The 20,174-nt window shown below is 48.7% G+C and overlaps 1 protein-coding gene across 3 annotated transcripts in view; it reads left to right on the plus strand.

Annotated features, from left to right (window-relative positions):
- The window catches only part of LOC149335362 (uncharacterized), a 150,485-nt gene extending 132,966 nt beyond the window's left edge, over positions 1-17,519 (plus strand). For all 3 annotated transcript variants that reach the window (XM_089552045.1, XM_089552047.1, XM_089552046.1), the window contains exons 2-4: positions 1,529-1,704; positions 5,720-5,917; positions 9,942-17,519. In XM_089552045.1, coding sequence (XP_089408171.1) covers positions 1,529-1,704; positions 5,720-5,917; positions 9,942-10,499 — 932 coding nt within the window. In that variant the 3' untranslated portion in view covers positions 10,500-17,519. The remainder of the gene's footprint in view (positions 1-1,528; positions 1,705-5,719; positions 5,918-9,941) is intronic.
- The last annotated feature ends 2,655 nt before the right edge of the window (positions 17,520-20,174 follow it).

Raw genomic sequence — 20,174 nt, forward strand, 5'->3', positions numbered from 1 at the left:
TCGGCGCATTAAAGCGAAATGCGACCCCTGGAGTGACATGTCCCGCGGTGAAAGCATCTTTCTGTCGGTCCCGTCTCCGACAGCGTAATGAGGCAGGGCTTTCGCAATTTTCGTACTTACCCCTGGCATCAAATGTACTCCCCGTTGGCAGTGCTGCAAGCCGACATCAAAATACTAACAGCGCGTTTTCTAAAAAGAAAACAGAGGAAACGAAAAACATAAGGGAGAAAGAAATAATGCGATCGCGGCGGCTATTTCTGCCAAGTCCTTTAGACGCGCTCATGATGCATCATCGTGTTTGTTCAATCTTGTGTTTCACGAAAGCGGTTCTTCGCTCACACGGAGACAAAGAAGCGAAAAGGCAGCTATGCTTACTTTGGCTGAGGTCTGGGTCAGTTTATTTGATTTACAGCGTCTATTGCTGCCGCCGATGCCTGTCGGCGGGTTGCGGAACTGTTCTGGCAGGATGCCCCGTCGGGCAATACTGGCCGCGAGCGGAACTGTCAGAGAGCGGAAGTTGGGTTCAATATTTCCAGACGTCTTCGCAGCCTTTCTTTTATTTGTGTATTGTTTAGGCTTGTACCGCGCTATTTTTTTTTTAATTTTCTTTTTCACAACATCGACGCCTTCTTTTCTGCGTTGCTTTTTTGCAGTGCACGGCTGTGTGCGGTGAAGCCGAATCCGTAATTTGTTAAGTTGGCTCCGTCACATGGCGTGTCAGTGGCCATCAGTGAACCGAGGGTAAAGTGCCGAACACACATACATGCTCCTCTTTGACGGGCGCACGTGTTGTTGTCACGACAACCACGTCGACATATACCGCTTCATGAAACACACGAACTACAGCTATATGTTCCTATTAAAAAAAAAAAAGTTTTGCGTGTATTACTGTGAGTAAGCCTCCTCAACAATAATAGAACGGTCGCGCTAACGAGTGACTAAGGTAGTCGATACTGTGACCACAATATTTTGTAATACTTTGAGCAACGGGAAGTATCACGGAAACATTGGGATTTTTTTTTTTTTTTTGCAGCGCTTTCTTTTCTTTTTTGGTGGGGGTGGGGGAGGGGTGAGACAGAGCTTCGTGAGGTGTGGTCGGAAAGGTGCTGTGGCGCAGACGTCTTGATAAAGCCATCTCTGACGTGGAGGGTGTTTCTTTCAAAAGAGAAACGTCCCTTACTCGCAGAGGAGAGCCACTGAATGAACGTCTACCGAGTAATATAAGCAAGACACACGAATCGCGCTAACGGCTTAACTTAGTCAGTTCACATTAGATACTTAACGCATACCATTAAATTTGATAGCTTTCTCCAATTTTTCTTTTTTTTCAAGCATCATCCACTCGTCATTAGCTGCCTGTAAGGCGGCTTTGTAGCAAGGACGTTTGTACTGCGGGAAAGCAAGCTTTGCGGCACAGTTCGTGTGGCTTTTTAGCAAGCTTTCATGGTTTGCGGAAAAGCGTGCTTTGGGGAGTGGCTGTGGTTTGTGTGAAGCTTGCTTCAGTGTTCGTCTTTCTCTTTCTCGGCAGGTCGCGACCGGCTCAAGCTGCAGCTGTGCTCGGGCGATGAGTCCCTCCCGTACCCTCGGGGGGCACTGGGCGAGCTGTCTCCGCGCAAACGCCGGGGCAACCTCCCCAAGGAGTCGGTCAAGATACTGCGCATGTGGCTCTACGAGCACCGGTACAACGCATACCCGTCCGACCAGGTATTTGAGCCCGTTTTCGTGCTTTTAATTTATACAAGGTTTCTATAATTATTGACTAGCTCATTTTAAATGTCTTTATGTTCTGTTTTTATTTAGTCTAGTTTTGCACTTATGTTGACTGCCACCTGTTATTGTGGCCGTCGCGGTTGCTCACTGGTTATGGTGCTCGGCTACGGACCCGAAAGACTCGGGTTCGATCCCGGCCGCGGCGGTCGAATTTCGATGGAGGGGAAATTCTAGAGGCCTGTGTACTGTGCGATGTGATTGCACGTTAAAGAACCCCAGGTGGTCGAAATTTCCGGAGCCCTTCACTATACGGCGTCTCTCATAGCCTGAGTCGCGTTGGGACGTTAAACGCGATAAACTAACCAGCCTGTTATTGTGTGATAATGACACTTGTAGCGTTGTAGATAAATTAAGCATAGCTAAGTGTTTAGCCTGAGTTGCCGCTGCGCCACTAACACCGCTCTACTACAACTAATACTGCTACTACTATTTACCCCCTCAAAGAACCCAGGAACGTTGAGGGGGTAGCGGCTCCAACAGGGCTGGAACTTCTGACCGGAAAAGAAAAAGTCTGGCAGAACTCAGTCGCCGCTGAAACAAAAAAAAAAAATTTTTTTTCTTCTTCCTCTCCCGCTGTCGTATACGTCCTGAGTTGGGAGTGACAATATGTACTACGCGCATGCGCGATTAGAGCGACTTTAGGCGTACCTGTCTTTCCATAAAGGAACTTCGGCGTCCCCTCCAGCTGTAATGTTCTTCTTGCCTTTAATCCTCGTTTAGTCTAATTCCTCGACTCCTGGCGCCAGGGTATATAGCTGTTTCGTCCTCGGTCGCCTGAAAAAAAAAAAAGAAAGAAAATGTAGCTTCGGAAATCTCCTCTGCACTGCGCCTGCATTACTTCACTAGAGTCTGGCCTCTGCGTAGCGGGTCCATACATCGTCTTTCGCTTTTTGTGCGTGTCGGGAGAACATAAGAGGCGAATAAGCGAGAGAGTTTTCGCTGATGCCGTCTCAACCTCGCGCGCACGTTGCGTTGTGCTGAGCAGGCACAAGTTCGCCGGCGTCGATCGTCGAAGCACGGCAGGAGTGAGCGTGTGCATGTGCGAGTGCAAATAGGAAAGATCAAAAAGAAAGACGGAGAAAGAAGTGCGGCGCAAGGCGTTGTACGAGGTGAAGGACACGAAAGGTGGGGAAGGGGGGAGGGGGGGGGAGGGGGGGTCGTGCGAACTCTGGCGTAAAGGTGGAGGAGGCGAGCAGCTGTAGCGCACCTTACGGGGAAATACATATTGCTACTGGGGCAGCGGAGCTGCTCAGCAACACTCGCAACGGCAGAAAGACGCCCTTTGCGCAGTCAGCATCCCAGCTCCCGGAGGGAGCCTCGATTTTTTTATTCTCATTTTCTTCCCTCTTGTACGACAGTCTGTACTCCCTTTCGGCTCACATCGAAGGTCTTTCTTTCTTTCTTTCTTTCTTTCTTTCTTTCTTTCTTTCTTTCTTTCTTTCTTTCGTCCTTCCTTCTTTCTTCCTGCCTTTCTTTCTTTCCTTCCTTCCTTGCTTGTTTCTTCCTTCCTTTCTTTCTTTCTCTTTCCTTCCTTCCTTGCTTCTTTCTTTCTTCCTTTCTTTCTTTCTTGCTTCTTCCTTCATCTTCATCTCTTTCTTTCTCTCTTTCCTTCTTTCTTTCTTTTTTTTCTTGTTTTCTTTCTTTTTTTTTCTTTAGGCTCAAGGCAGGCTTTAGATATTTTAACGAGATAAAAAAAAGAGTAGTTTCTTCCACCTGGTTCAGTTGAGAGGAACCGAGGAACTGTGTTGCATTCTGAGTCGAAACCGTGACGGCTCCATTGCAAACGCCCGTACTCTGCGTCTGAGTAGATCGAAGCCAAAAAGTAACGTGCTTATTCGTTTCGTGAATAGGGGGTCTGCGTAGAGCTCTTTCATAAGCCTGCCTGCTCTGGGCCTTGCCGCGTCCGACATGCTTGAGTTTTGCCCGCTTGCTGGATTCGTTGGAATTTTTTTGTGGCTGCGTTTCAAATAGAGACCGTCCTTTCTTCCCTCCTCATCTTATCTTTGTTTAGAAAAAAAAATTTCTTAAAATAAATTATGTAAAGTAAAAATTTACATTGTCACGACCGCGGGTGACGCTACGCGAGAGGTCCCTGTGACCGAGCGAGTCTTAATTGAAGAAATAATTGGGAATTAATGTCGATGGCAACGATTCGAAACGAAATGATTTGAATTAACGAGTGAGTTAACGAGTGAACTAACGAGTGAGTTAACGAGTGAATTAACGAGTAGATAACGCCTGCCCCAGCAGCACAGCTCATCGTCCCAGCATTGGAAATATATTGGCAAAGGTCGGCACTACAAAGGACGAGAGTGAAACTATCCATTTCCAATATTGGGCCCATATACCTATTCTGCTTGTGTGTATTCAAGCTGGGCCTGCAGTTAATGTTTGGCCTCCTTGAATCATTTGCGAAGAGCGAGCGACACAAGGCAATACGGGAGAATTACCGAGGAGTACTTGTAGCCGGTCTCGTTGGTTCATATTCAGGAAAGATTCAGCAGCGCAAAGTATGGATACGGACGAATGATGGTACGGGACGCGCGCTGTGGTGTTAAGCTTTGTTCCACGAATAGGTTATATATACCTGCATCTCTACCCATGCGCAGAGGGGCGGACCGCGAACATTTACGTGTTTAAAAGAAGGAACAAAGAAAAAGCATTTCACTCGCGCGTAGCACCACTGTTGTGTCGCTGATACAATCGCCTCCAGTTTTTTTTTTTATATAAAAGGCTTCTACAAATTCAAGTGCTCTTTTATCGCGACTGTTGAGTAGTCCTTTGCAATCTGACAGGCGTGGCTCACGGGCGACGCGAGTCTTCTTCGAGTATAGGCTAGACAATGATGATGAAGATTAATGTTTTTTTTTCATTATTATCGTTATCAAAAAAATAAAATAAAGGAACACATCTTCCTGACCATTGTCAGGCCTCCTCCAAGTCTCGCATCGCCTGCGAGCCTCGCCTTCCCGATTGCAAGGGATACTCAACGCTCTCGATAAAACAGCGCGCGAACTTGTTGAACCCTTTATATAAAAAAAAGACGAGACGATTGTATCAGTGACATACGCGGTAGTGAAATGTTTTTTCTAGGTTCTAGCCTATGAGCATGTGAATGCTTGGGGTCCGTCCCTTTGCGCGTGGGTAAAGATGCAGGTATGTGTCTGCCTGCCTGCGTGTCTGTCGTTTTTAATGTGGCAAATAAATAGGTGCATATTACGCACAGGACATCGCAAAATGCACATATTATATGCTGCAGCATACTACTGTTAAAACTTGCGGTTTTGGTTAATAGTTCGGACGCTGCGAGAATTTTGTCGACCTTTGCCTCATTTTCTGTTACTGATTGATTATGAAAGCAGCAATACTTAAAATGCCAAGCTCATTCCGAACAGTTCTCTAGTTTGTTACCTTGCGGAACTGGCCTCACGCGAACGCGTGTTGATGAGGATGTCTGTCCGTCGTGTAAAGATTCGCTTTCACTTCGCAGTTCGAGCAGCATTGTGAACTCAACTGCGCATGCGCACACGATTCATTACTACCTTTTCCCACGTAAACTCACGAACTCAGCCCCGCTTGAGCCTTGTGTCCAGGACTTCAGGGAGTCTCTGATGTGTGCTTTGAAGGGGGCGCGAGCTTCAAAAGCGTTCTTTAACGAATATGCAACTGCTTACAACACTTGACTGAATCGGCGCTTGAATTTTGATTGCAGACGAAAAAAAAGTAAAGGGTCAGCATGCGGCACCTCCGCAAGTGTCACCTCCGCCCGTGGTGTGCGGCTTCTCTATTCGTCACAGCTTTCATGAACCAGTCAATCGATTAATTAGTGCTCATGCGTATCGAACTCAAGGGTCATGACAGCAGTGTCCGCTTTGGCGTAGAATGGAAGCGGTAGCGAGCTCTTCTTGTGTTGTAAAAATGACACGTTGCTCCCTCTGTCGGCGTGCAGGAGAAGCTGCACCTGTCTCGCGAGGCGAACCTGTCGGTGCTGCAGGTGTGCAACTGGTTCATCAACGCCCGCCGGCGCATCCTGCCGGACATGATCCGCAAGGAGGGCCACGACCCGCACCAGTACACCATCACCCGCAAGTCCTCATCCTCGTCATCTTCCTCATCCTCATCCTCGGGCCGGTCTCCGCCCAGCCAGGTTCGTGTACATGCATCTCCCTATCCCAAACTTCGCGTTTCCGAGTACGCCACACTACTTCAGTGGCAACAGGTCCTCCACGCACTGTGAACGTGTCCTCAGGCTCAGACATGACCCGGAGAACACGTCCTAAGGACATGTCCCTGAGGATGTGTCACTACCACATATCCCAGTGGGCCAGTTATAGACACTTTGCATTAAGTAACAAGAGACCAGCATCTGACAGCGTGGAAGGGAACGGTCGCTTTGCCATTGCGCGTAAAAACATCCCGCGGCGACATCGCCCTCAACACGTCGGCAATGTGCAGAGCATTAAAGGGGTTGTGAAAAGAAAATGAAGCTGCCCGGTTTTCATTTTTACTGCTTCCATAAACATTAGACATGCTGATTCCGAAATATTTCGTCTCAATATTGAGCCTGCATTTAATAAAGCCCGTTCGAAATTGCTGCCTTTTTGCGTTCATGAAACGACCATGCGCCGCCGTCGGCCGGCACACGCACTACTCGACTACGTCATTTTAAGACCTTCAGAAACGTATAGAGATATCTTCAACTTTCGTTTGCCCTCAAATAATAGCTTTATGAGAAATTCAGAAAGTGAAACAAGGTTTTCCAATTATTTGCACGCGTAATTGCACTCTGTTAAACTGCAGCGCGTGGTGATACATCAATCACTGGCCTGGGACCAGTTTCGGTTTCGGTTCTGCTTCTCCATCCTCCTTGGCTTCAGTATCAGCGGCTCGACATAGCCTTGCTTACGTGAACCTATCTAAGTGGTGTTCCTTGACAGCGGTGGTTTGAGTCAGAGAATCGAGCTGAGCAAGGTCAGCCCATCTCGACGACTCTCTGTCTACATGAACACGATGCGAACGAGTCAGCTATCGCGGCGCGCATCGGTTCCGCGCTTTTGTTCTTTGCTGCAGAAAAATATATTCCCGAAGCGTGAAGAGGGTTAGGCATAATTTGCAGATGGGGCTGCGAGTCAACCCACCCCTTGCGATAGAGATGAAGACTCGAGTCCACGACCGGGTTCGGAGGTTCACGGTCGGGGCTCCCGCAGGCAGAGGTGTCGCGGGCTCTCGGCATGACTGCTACTTGCCGGGCGCGCGACGTGCCGTTGCGAGCGGCGTAACAACGACTGACAGCAGCTCGCCGCCTGCGCCCAACCGATGTCAATGACAGGCCGCACGCGGCGCGTCGCACTGACAAGGGGCAGAATGCGAGTGCGCAGAGCGCCAGCGTCATAATGACGTGTGGGCGCGTTTCTCGGGGCCGGCCTGTCAGCCTGGATGCCGGCCGCCGGCGTCAGAAAAACACGCTAGTATTATTTGTTCACGCTCATAACAAGCACTGGAATAGATGAATGCCAAAAATGAATCATTTTTGAGGATCGTTGGCTCATGCCAAGTTGCTGGCAGTATTTAATTCGGCGATACAAGCAAATTTCATCCCATGACCGCTTTATGTACTGCCTGGTCGCCGCTCGCATAGCTGGCATTTGCTATCTCCGCTGGCGTCGCGGAAATCGAACATATCTTTATTTTATTATGGGTCAGGTTCACAGTTAAAGGGGTGACGAGAGTAGTACCTTTTACAGCGCTGACCAGTTCCGAAGCTCCCTCAGCTGCGGTATCGATAGTATCGATGCAAAACCAGGTAGGCTTAGCGACGCAGGGCCGCCGGCAAGCCTCGCCGTTCATCGCCCGGCACGTCCGCAGGCGGCGTCGTTGCCGAAAGCTCGGCATGGTGCCACTGCTCGAATATAACAGGCAGCCTTTCTGATAGCATGGCTGTTTTGTCTTTTCTGGTGCGCATGTGAAATATAGCGATCGAGTCTGCTGGCCGGCCGGCAAACCTGGATCCCGTCCGCTGGCGTCATAAAAATGAGCTAAAGATTTTTCTTCACGTAAATAATGAACTCTGGGAGCAAGAAGTGTGGAAAATAGATCATTTTTGAGGATCGTTGAACAATGCCGAGTTGCTGGTAGAAGCAGCAACTGTAATACGAGCAAATTTCTTGCCACAACCGCCGCTCAGCTGCCGCTGCCCGGCCGTTGCGGTCCGGCTTGCGCGCCTGGCGTCCGCTATATAGCTCCGCTGCCGAGCGCACCGCAACAATGACCATATTTTTTGTTGTGAGACGATGCTGTTGACAGTAAAGCGATGCCAAAAACAGGCATTTTATTATAACCCAGGCTACTTCCGAAGCGCTGTCCACCGCGGCTTCGATATGTGAAACAGGCCTAGCGACGACCAGGGCAGCCAGAGCACGACCTACTGGCCAGAGAGCAGTGCAGTTCGTCGCCCGGCGCGCCCGCGTCCAGCGCCGTTACCGAAAGCGCGCTACGTGGGCAGGCATGCTTTGTCGCCGCCCGAGTACAGCCGGCAGTCTTTCTGATAACATCCTTATTTTGTCTTTTCTGGTGCGAACTTCAGTAGCCAAGCAGCGCGCAGGCGCTGGTGTGCGGTGGCAAAGTGTTACACCGGATGTGGGCCGGGCATGAGTCTAGCGGCGCAAAGATGCTTGCCGCTCCGTGTACCTGCTTGCAGTAGGCGGCAGTTCGCAAGCGGCGACTGGTGCGGCGCGCCGGCCAAGTTTTCGCACATGTGTCAGCTTGACAGCTAGCAGACTACATTCTGAGCAGACGACAGTGCCACATTCGAGTAAATATGGGTGCTGTAACCTCGGTCAACTATGGCTAAACAGGCCTCGCTACGCCGCCATGTTGTGTTGACGACAGAAGACTCTGATTGGCTTCTTAAAATGACGTTTGCTGCGAGTTGAGGGGGACGCGCGCTGGGAAACCGAAATTTAGTTTTTTTCGCTATTCAATAAACCCAGAAGATGAAACGAAAAAAGGTATACTATAGAATGAAGGGTCAGAATTCCAAATACACACGTTGTTCAAAATTTTCGGAAAACATTTCACGACCCCTTTAAGGCTTAAAATATCGGCCCTAAACGGGAGAGGCCGGCTTTTGAGTCTTGACTGTTCTTCGTTTCGAAAATGTACACACAATCAGGCCGGAATGAAACGCGAATAACGCGAATGCCTGAAAGCAAAACAATATCTTACTGACCTGTGTACTGTCAGCTGCAATGTATAACTAGCCTTATCTGTGTTTCCGGGTTAAAGTTGTACCGAAGTACATATTCATAAACCGGTTGTAAATGAATACCTTGCTGAAAAATGGAAAATTACGGCATATGCGTGTACGCGTTTCATTCTGGCTAGGCTGTGCATTGCATGAGAAAAGTCAAACTGTTCTGAACAGTATGAAATTTTCATCAGCGTTGCGATTTTTATTACCGTGAGACCTGACCGACTGTGCTTGTGCCGAGAGAGCTGCAAAAAGATCGACTTCATCAGGCTTGTACTACCGTGCTTCGAATAATGTGTCCGAATAGTGGTAGTGGTGCGTCTTTGCGCGATTTATGCATCACAAGTAGCGGGATTATTCTCAAGACGAGGCTTCTTTATGTTGTTGTTTTTTTTATCTTGTGAGCGTCGTTAACAGCTATTGCCGTAATAATCGCCCGTTAGCAGTGACATCTGTAAAGTTGGTGTGTTTCTCTGCACACCCGTTGTTTCGCGATAAGTACGAACGCAATGCTGTTTCAAAAATGGGACTCATAGAAGGGGGACTTGACGCTTTGCCGCCATTCTCACGCTTTGCCTGCGTTGCGGCCAATATCCAATGCTCCTGGGATCCTTAGCAATCATTGTTACAGTAGTAGTAAAATTTCCTTTGCACACCACGGTATAGACCATTTATGCGCTGGGCGTAACATCGGCTTACTTAGATCACGAGAGAATACTTTCTTGGGTAAATCAAGCGCCCGCCATGTTCTGGGCAGTCGCTAGCCTTCAGGGCAACTTGCCTTCGGATATGGTTCACGAGTCTTAGCCAGTCACGTGGTAGTAAGCTCACGAAGTCGCTAATAGACTATCCATAGCATTTCGCTTCGCTGCGCGGCAAACGCCGCATCTCACTCCTTTCTCTGTTCATGTCTTTCACGCAGGCCTCACTGCCGCCGCCCTCCATGCCCCCATTGGTCCATCACGGCAGCAGCAACCACCACAACCACCACCAACAGCCGCCGCATCTGACGCCCTCGCACCGCCACCACGGGTCGCCCTTCGACGTCATGGGGGCCACTGCGGGAGGACCCGCTTCGTCGGCGCCTTCACTCAAGGCCGTCAAGGACGAGGACCTCAACAGCGACGACTCGGAGGGCGGAGCCAGCATCGGCTCGCCCAGGTCGCCGCTCAAGCTGACCAAGCGCTGGCAACGGAGCCACGAGCGAGACCTCAAGGAGGACCCATCACCCTCATCATGGGACGAGGACGAAGACGAGGACGACGAAGAAGGTGACGATGACGAGGGCGACGATGAAGAAGGAGACGACGAAGATGAGGACGACGAAGAGGAGGAAACCGGCTCCCCGTGGTTCCGCGAGGACGTCAAGGGCTGTGGTGCCAGTGAGAGGTCCCCCGTGGACGACGACCCCTTCAGCTGCCTCTACCTCCTCGTGGACGTTGCGCTGAGCGAACTGGAGAAACGGGCCGCATCCAGCTGATAGCGGACTATGGCCGCCCCGCCTCCGCCGCTCAGAGGAGGGGCGGGCGTACAGCCGTTGCCGAAAGTTTAGGAGCCAAGGCGCGCGCCTTCTTGGCTCGACAAGGGGAATCGTCCCGTCGCCTCCACGTGGCACAGATGAATTGTATGTAAATGATGTCAGTCTGAGAGCCTAGAAGAGCAGAGTACCCTTCTCGGTTGCTCTCGCTGACGGTGGTTCAGTGAACGGGTCTTGACCCTCGTTCCAGGCGACGGCCCTTGACTCCTAAACTTTTGACCCGAGACATGCGTGTCCGTGTGTGGTGTGCGCGTGTGAGTGAATCTGCGCCTGAGTTTCCCGCGTTCCTCTTCGTCCCCCTCTCTTCCATCCTTCTCTCCCACTCATCACCTCCCTATCTCACGTCTCTCGGACCCGCGTCTCTCAAACATTCTCGCCCTCGCCTCCACCGACACCACCACCACTTCGTCGCGCGATGTGCCTCACTAGCAGCGCCACCACCACCGCCACCCAGGACCACCCAGCACCATGCACCACCGTCGTCACGAGCAAGCACTACACGACACCGGCATTTCCTTGACTAAAAGAGAGAGAGAGACACTTAACTTATTCGGAGCGAGTGAGAGAAAGCACATCCATCCTCGCAATGACTTTGAGTCGAAGATTGGCTCGTGCTTTTACGGACACTGCTCCGTATTGGATTGTGCGTGCGTAGATAACAGCACGGTGAGGAGGTGCGCGACTACAACAGCCAGTGCCCGTGACGTGAAACACGCGCGTCCTCCCGCTGGGACCGAACACGACCGGCGTTTCAAGAACCGGGACCGTGTTTCATCCCCAACGAGCATTTTTCTCTCTTCTTGTTTTTGATTGTCCGTTTCCTCAGACCTTGCGGTTTGTGGAAACTTGTTGTCTCTCTCTTTTGCCGATGAGAATCCGACGTGGTCTGCCGAGTGAAATGGATGTTACCTCGCCTGGCACACATGGCCATTGTCGATGAATGTTCAGGTCAAATAGACACTTGTGGGAAAAAAAAAAGAAGTTATGTGACGCCCATATTCTGTTTGCACGTTTTGCGAGCGTGAGCTGCTGCGAATTGGTGTAGTCATCGGAAATGTGAGTCTAAGTCTGAGCTATATAAGTCCGGATGACGAGACAGTGGTATCTGTGTCCTTTTACAGACAGTGGAACCTCCGCAAAGAAATGTTTTGCTACCGCGCTGTATGCCCTTGCTACGCATGCAATGGTGTCACGACCTGTCTACAAGATAGGAATAATGCACAGTTTCCGTAGCTGCTCATGCAGTGGTTATGCAGTCATTAGTGCAACACTGAATCTGTGTTAGCATGAAAGCGAGTGTCTGTGCATGCACATCCAAAAGACTGCACACATGCCTGTCATATTCTGCTATTCTCTTAAAACATGCATTGAATTATGAGAATAGTACAGCTTTGCAGAAACGCTAGCTGTTCTTAAGAATGGCAGCAGATCCACTTTGAGGCAGAAGCCACTTGGTGCGTTGTCGCGCAGTCATGCTGAGCGAAAAAGGAAGATGATTAACAGTTTCAGCACTACACCGTGCCACATGGGCAGTGTACTAGATTGCGGCAGCATATCATCAACGATGCTCGGCAATGGCAGTCGTCTGGCACTACCTCTTGTCCGGTCAGGCTTGAGTTTGTAATCACCGAGCAATGATGATTCTGCTTGCACATTTAAACTACCTTGTGACATGAGAGAACTAGCTTGCTACCCTCGATGTCTGGCTTCTTGTTCGGCTTCATGTCCGGCTCCGTGTCCGGTCTGATGTCCAGCTTCATCTCCATGCACTTGTACCAGCTGAGTAGGAGGATGTTTGTTTTGCTTATAGCTGTACTCTGCTGTGTGAATTTCTGCAGGGATGGTTGGCAGTGACATCTTCAGACCTAGTCTCTGGAGTGTCTCTAACGGACACTGACGCTGATGACGCCGTCAGCTGTCGACTGTTCCTTGTGAAACACTTCACCTTTGAACGGCCAGTCGAGGGTGCTCGAGGTTCACACTTGCGATGACAACGCCAATCTTTCAGCAGCATGCCGCAAAGCAACGATTGTGGCTACGACTTCGTGACGTCGTAGCGACTGGACACGCCTCAAAGAGGTGGCGCTCCGGTCGCTGAGCTGTCTTGTATCGCCTTTTTGCGGCGATGAGAAAAGGAAAAAAAAAAAGTTTTTCTGTAAGATGGTTACAGGTTTAGCGCATAGCGTACTGTTCTCAGAGTGTTCTTCTTGTCTTGTTTGTTTACGCGGTGTTTTGTATCTTAAAGAGTTCGCAACCGTCAGTTAAGTTTTTGCCCCCCATAGGCGAGAAGAGATGTATGATAGAGTTTGATATTAAATGGCGCCCACGTCATAATATAAAGCAACCCGTGCGGATCAGCACTTCGCTGCTTCTGCACTCCTAGTCGACGTGTCACTGAAAAAAAAAAAAAAACAGGATTAAACAAAATGGTCCGTCCGTGAGTCAGTCCGTCCGTGCGTTCGTTTCGTCGTCTTTTGATTTTTTTTTTTTGGCCACCGCATCTCATAATTCTTAAAAGTTGTTTGTACATTTGCATAGTCTAAGAGAGTTGTTCGCCCGCAGCATCACACATATAAATATATGTATATCACCGTCTGCCCAACATCAGCCTAGTCTGCTGACAGAGTTGTCACGTTATCTTCATATATTCTCACCCAGATCAGATAAATATATATCTATATATATAAATATATACATGCATGTGTAAAGAAATGTACGCCGCCCAGAGTATGTAGGGAGTTATAGGAAAGCGTTTTAATATTGCAATTAATTGGCACTTATAGAAAAGGCACCCAAGCTTGAAGCCAGAGCATTATTACGTGAATGAATATAATTACTGTTGCGAATTAATGTGTTACTAGCCGCTTTTTTTATGCGGGGCTAAGTGTCTTGAAGCGCAGTTTTCAGATCACAAATTTTTTTAGTAAAGTCCTCATGCACTTTTGTCTGATTGCAGCGTTTCTGAACGGGGTGATCTATGGATGCACTGGCAAGCTGATTCGTTCTCGGTTTCTAATTACACTGATGCGGCTCCTAAAAACACTACTCTTCCATTTCTGAAGTCCACACATTATTAATTTAAAACTGAAACCATTATAGTTACGCAGCGTTGGCGAACAGTTCCTTTCTACCTCCTTGGCAAGAAAGTTTGGGAATGGGATACAGCAGTTCAGGCTCCATACCTCTGGAATAGCTTAGTCTTGTGCGAGGGTATTAGAAAAGTGTAAAGGTAAAGAAGACTCAGCATAATGCATCCAAAGGCAGAATGTTTGTTGCAAACTATTGGAAAAGGAAAGGCAACACACTCACTGGAATGTGTCCTTTGTTAAAGGAGAACTGAAGACAACTCCATCGGTTGTTCTGGGTGAAAATTAATTCTCTCGCTCTTTTTTGCTGTGAATAGCGGTGTAGCATAGTCTCCGAGATCCGCACAAATATTGGGCGTCGACGCAGGCGTTTTATTTTCAAAATCAGCCGGTGATGGCGACATCTGTCGGTGAAAGTTCTCTTTGTGATTAGTACGCGGTACCTTATCGATACGAGATAACTTTCATTCGTCCTCTGTGGCCCTTAAAATTATCGAGTGCTGCATATGGAAAGAACTAAGGTCGCAATCGTGCCTTGCCGTTGTGCTACAAAGCTAGCAGCACAGTGTGGCTAAAGGCTGATTGCAAGAACCCACTACTAGAGCTGCAAAACGCAGTTCTTTGCTTTGAATGCACCCTCCGGTAATGTCAGTATAGATTCCCCCTGATCCGAAACGTGTAAAACGCAGTGGCCAAACTGTTCACACCATAGCGGTACAATTGTTATTTGTAGCGCGCAGACCGCACTGCGACCGTTCTGAGAAGCTTCTGGTACAGATTCGTTGATTTCCTTGCACAAGCCTCAACACATCCACGAAGTGGTCGACAGTGCAACAAAGTTTCGGAGACCATAGTTCAGAACCTTGTTAATCAGCTCTCTGTAGGACCTTCTGTGCCACACGCATTGACAGCGACCACGGTCAATAGACGACATTGAAAGTGCGTTGAACTCAGTGACAGCTTGTCACCGTCGGCCTCCCTAGAACACATTTGGATGCTGCGCGGTAGCCGTGAAATGCGTATTACGCCCGAGCGAACGCCAGGTGCGATTCCCTTCTCTTCATCGACTGAGGTTAATGAAGTGAGCGCGAAACGGACGCTTTTGCCGTGGTAGTAAGATGGCGGCTGAGCATGCGATCTCCGGCGGCACGCGCCAGTTCTGGCTGGGACAGATGCGAGGTTGTGTGTGCATTACGCGGTTGAGTAGTTCCAAGCTGCGAACGCGCCGGCCGTGTAGCGGGCCGTGAATTGCAAGGCTCTTGGACACACTCGAACGGTCGCGTGTTCGTGCGTGTGTGGTCGACGACCTCATTACAGCGCCTGCCAACTCACGGTGGAAACTCGATGTTCGAGCGTGGCTCACGTGGTGTTTCATATCCACGAAGGCGGCATCGCTGTTGTCCAAGTGCTGAGGGAGGGGAACTTGCGCACGTCTGACGTCACGGGAGCGTAACGCGTGTTTTAGTCGTGACGCAATCTGTGTGCTTGATCCGCCACTGAGAGTTAACGAGGGTCGTACAAAACTACGGCGTGTGTCTCTCTAGGTCGATGTATTGTGTACGAAAAGCAGCGTCGTTGTTTCAATAACGTTACTCAAAATCGGCCGTTTGCTCCAAGTAGGCTTAGCGTGAGTAGCCGCGGGAGTGCCCCCGACCCAGCAGCATTTTTTTTATATTATTGGACGGAAGCGTTTGGACGATGTGAGTGACGCGCGCCGCCATTGTTAGGCAGAGCATTTCAACTTGAGAGTTGAGAAAGATCAGAGTTTTTTAATCGCTTCAGTTAAGAAACTCCGAATCAAACCCGAGCATGTCTCGCGGCCGGTTGATGGAGGCTAAGATATTGTGGCGCCACCTAGCCGTTGATAGCGCACTATACGAGATTTATTTTCGGGGCGTGAGCAGGCTTGAGCAGTTCGTTTGATTGCCGCGAGAAGCGTGACACTTGGCTAACTTCTGTGCTTTGGACCAATGAGAGTGTCGGATTGCTTGGGGAGTTTTGAAACTGGCGTGATCAAAGAGCTCTGCGCATAAAGCCCTCGTGTAGCATTTCTTTCCAAAACTGGTCGACTGTATATTGTACACCGTTGTTTGATCGTTGCTATACTGCTGAATCTGCTGCTGTTGTTGTTGTGCAGTAGATCCTCGTCCCCGGTGTTATTTCTGTACAAAATACAAAGCCTTTTCTCTTCTTTACTGTTGTGACCCTGACGCGCTGAAAAAAAAGTCAGCTCCGCAGCTGCGGGCAACACATTTTTGCATTGTGCCATGTCGCCTGACCTTGACTTCACTTGACGATGTCGGACGCGGCTGTATTTTTATCGCTGTTACTGCGGGGTGTGTACGTTAGCGCGATGTTGTTGTGTCCGTGATTCATTTACATTTCCGAATTGTGGAACACAGAGATGGCGCTGCAAATCGGATTTTTTTATTACTGATCACTAATGCGCACAGGCATTAACCGAGGTTTGATGTCGTGGTCATGTCAGTGATGTGTTGTTATGTCACGTAAAGCGCTTGAAAGCGGCCGATCTGTGTCCGCTATCCCAAAACTTTGAGCGCTTTCAAAACCTCCCGCCATCTTTTGTTACGTCACTACTGTCGATCCAGAGGTGCCATAAAGTCCCTAGTCGACCTGTCTAGGGAACTTAGCCTACCTATGTATAGGACGTCATGGCATCACACCTTTGTAACGAAGCAGCAGCCATATGCAGGAAGCGACTGGTGACGTCACAAGGCTTGGCGTGACGATGCCTGATCTCTTAAGACGTCATGAGCCGGGCAGAAACTCTGCGGGAGTCCCTCGGGTTTTGCGGCGACTCCCAAGACTCGCGTTCGGCTCAGACGGTCACAAGCACTCAATTATGTCTCGACCGCAATTATTTCATTGCCGCGGTCAAGGAGTCCTGACAAGAAAAATAGAGGCAGGCCAATGTGCCCTCATAAATCGGCTCTCGTTATGCCTTCCACCTAGTCCCTGAAACATATTCTGATCCTCAAAAGGTAGCGCTGCGACCGAACTTGGAACGCCGCGCGTCACGTGATTTGCCAGGCCAGTTACGTCAAGGGCATCCTTGTGACGTCACATACGACTCTGCTTCCCGACAGTAAAGACTTGACTGGCCGCTGCAATTGACGGCGGAAACATTTGGGATGTGTGGACTCTGCTGATGTTCATTATCGCAAGTACCGTCAGAAACAAAACAAAAGGTACTCTAAATGTCCATGTCAGGACTCCTTGAGACAAAAAGCCAATTCAGGGACAATTTTTTTCTTCATCACATCAGCTGTGAATTATCGCTCGCTGAAAACTAAAAGAAAGCGAGCAATAAAAACGGAACTTAATTCACCGTTCACGACTGAGACGAAGAAGCCCGAGAACGAGGACAGATATGCGACTGGCTCGGACTGACCGAAGGAGCCCATTGTTCTCGGCGCTCGATGCATGCATTCACGCCATCCTAAAAAAAAAAAACATACAATGTTCTTTTTTAGTCTTATTACTATATTCTCTTCCGGTGCATTGTTAGACATATGACGCGCTCATAGGCGCGAACATAGCTTTTACTTGTAGCGTGCCTGTTAATGGGACATTTTGCGTGTTGTTATGCCTTTTTTTCTCTCGCGTCTTTTTAGTGCAATGAGAGTATAAGTCCAGGATTTTATACCATGTGAGTGCTTCTTTTGTTGTTGTTGTTGTCGCCGCGGCAATAATGTGGACACCTTTCACTTGTGTGAGAAAAAAAAAAGTGCATACACCACCACCCCGATGTCATTGTCGTTGAGGAGCAGCATATTGAATGAACTGCCATATTCCTTTATTACCTTTTTTTTCTTGAGAGTGCAATAAAAAGAGAGAGAGAGTTACCTTCTAGAAATGGTTCGCCTTGGTGTTTATTTTTTTCCTGCATCGGCCGGTGCCGTCATATTATACGCGATGGGCAGAAAACCATGTACAAGTAGCTGTTATATACAAGGAAACATTTATTTATGTTTATTATTTATTTATTTATTTATTCATATGGTAACCCTCTAATGGGGTCATTACAGGGAAGGAAAACATATACAAATACAATTACAACTCTCATTGCAAAAAAATATATTAACAAAAACAGAATTACAAATTTCCAGCCCTTTCACGCAAAACGTCTCCACACCTAGAAAAAATTTTTCTACATCAGCCTGCTCAACAGCATCACGTGACAATTGATTCCACATTCAATCACGTCTAGGAAAATCGAATACCGGTACATATCGGTACGTGTAATCATGGGTTGTACTGTATTACTCTACTGTGGTTTTTTTTTCGTGGGCAACGTTTCAGAGGCAATTTCACATACTATTCCTTATTAATTTTTAATTTGCCTTGCATTAGCTGAAAAAGAAAGTTTTATCCCTATTACTTCTAACTCACATTCTTTGGACCGAGACAGTGCGGCGATATCTAGAACATGTCAAATGCGCTGAAATATGTCGGCTCCATACGGCACTCGCATCCTTATAAACGTCTTGTAGGCAATCAATTTAATTTCTTTGGTCGCGTCAGGCAGCTTTTTTCTGAGAACATAAAGCTTCGAGTGCGCTTTTGAAAAGATATTTTCAATGTGGCTGCGCCAGTCAAGATTATATGTTAATGTCCGCGTTCATGCAAAGATGCTCCTCCACGAAAAACGCCTTTTTTTCTAAATAGTTTTCCTCTGGACAGGTAATGCTCTTTAATCATTTTCAACCTTAGTGCAGGAGTGACGTGATTTATTCTTTTGTGACAGCTGCCTAAATGGACAATATCAAACACTATAATTAAAAGGGGTAAGCTAAGGCTCTAATGTGTTGGCAACGCGAAAGCATCCCAAGATATTGATGCCATTACCAGACGTGATTGGTGGGCCTTGTAAGACCAAGTTGCTCCTTCCGAGCTGTGCTGAGAAGTTCACGCAAGTATCAGTTCTTCGGGAGGTCGTCTATTTTGAACGTAGGCCTGCTGCTGTTAGAGTTATATATACTTCTTTGGCTTTAGTCTACACCACCTCAGCATCTGCCACGGCAGGCTTCACAGAGACGGACCTGGTCAGGTAACGTCACTTCCCCATAGCCAGTGAGCATTGTCCGGCCATGTGACGTCACGTCACCCAGCCAATAGGATTTCTTCGGTTTGGTGACGTCGCTTTCCGCTAGCCAATCAGCGAATTTTATGACACGTTTTTTTTTTCTCCGATGGGGCTTTTAAAGGGGCTCTGAAATACCTTACGGGGAAATACACCTTCTGAGGAGAGTGCATAAACTCGCTCAATCACCCCATTCCGTAGTCATGAGCACCTGAGCCAAATAATATTTTTATACGCAGCAGAGAACACCTAATCCCACGCGAAAGTCGGCGAGTCATTTCCGGCGACTTTTTCATTAAGTCGTGAATTTGGTCGTGTTGGTTATCCATGAAAACAGTGAGAGCAAGAGACGGGACGAGAGAAGGACAAGTCCTCCTCCGTCGCACGTACTCGGGTTTTGAAGTGATAGCTTCACTCTGCTAGGCGGCCATAAAAGAGGCGGCGCGCTACGTCATGGCCTCCTCCTCGCCGCCGTTTTACCCTTCGCCGCTGCCGCCGTCCCAAGAGGAGAAGGTTATTTCGCAAGGCGTTGCGAGAATGCGTGAGCGGCGGCGGCGGCCATAGAAGAGGCGCAGACATTCGCCATGGAAGGAGGAAAAGAAGACCCAGAAGTGGTATCGAGGGAGTTGGCTACTGCGCGCTCGCCTCCTCGCCACCGTTTGTCCTTTCGTTGCAGCCGCGTGTTTACCAGTTGCTACGCATGCGGAAGGAGGACTAATAACGCGCTTGCCTACACCGTTAGAGCGGTGCTCCCAGTGCATTGTGCGCGAACTACGACAGCCATGACGTCAAACAAAGCACAACCGTAGCTTTTCGCTTGTATATCCAGGCTTAACCAGTGCTAAGCCACTGCCATTTGCCACTGATCTACACGTTCCGAGCGTCGTTCTTAGAAACTTCGAATTATTGCCCTATGCGTCCGATTTCTCGAATTTAAATCGGATTAAATGCCCGGCTTTTTTTTATTCCCCGCAGAAGGTGGAAGGAGGCAGCCAACCTTTCAACCAGTCCCGTGGCGGCTTGCCGCTCTGCCATCGGCGGAGTGATACGTAGTGATCGGCGAAAGCAAAGTTTCCACGCGTATTTTTAGTTCTGTGGGCCTAATTTGCAGCGGTGTAGTCTCTGACTAGATCTATTTATTCACGCAAATCTAAAAAAAAAAACAAATAGAAGCGAAAGCAAAGTCGCCACGCGACTGCCTGAAAGGCACTCCATGCGTTGGTCGACTCCTCCCACCATCTGCGGGGAGTTTAAGAAAAAAGGCGGCAGCCGGACGTTAATCCGATTTAAATGAGGTAAATCGGCCGCTCAGGACAATAAATCGACGTTTCTAAGAATGCTGGGAACGTGTAGATCGAGTTCCCGCGGCAAAAAGACTAGTTCAGATTCCTCTTCAGGGGAGTGTGCCCTCCATTTTTATTTTTCCGG

This window comes from Amblyomma mixtum, chromosome 7, assembly GCF_055824585.1.
Source record: "Amblyomma mixtum isolate Tamu chromosome 7, ASM5582458v1, whole genome shotgun sequence".
In the NCBI taxonomy this organism is placed as follows: Eukaryota; Metazoa; Arthropoda; class Arachnida; order Ixodida; family Ixodidae; genus Amblyomma; species Amblyomma mixtum.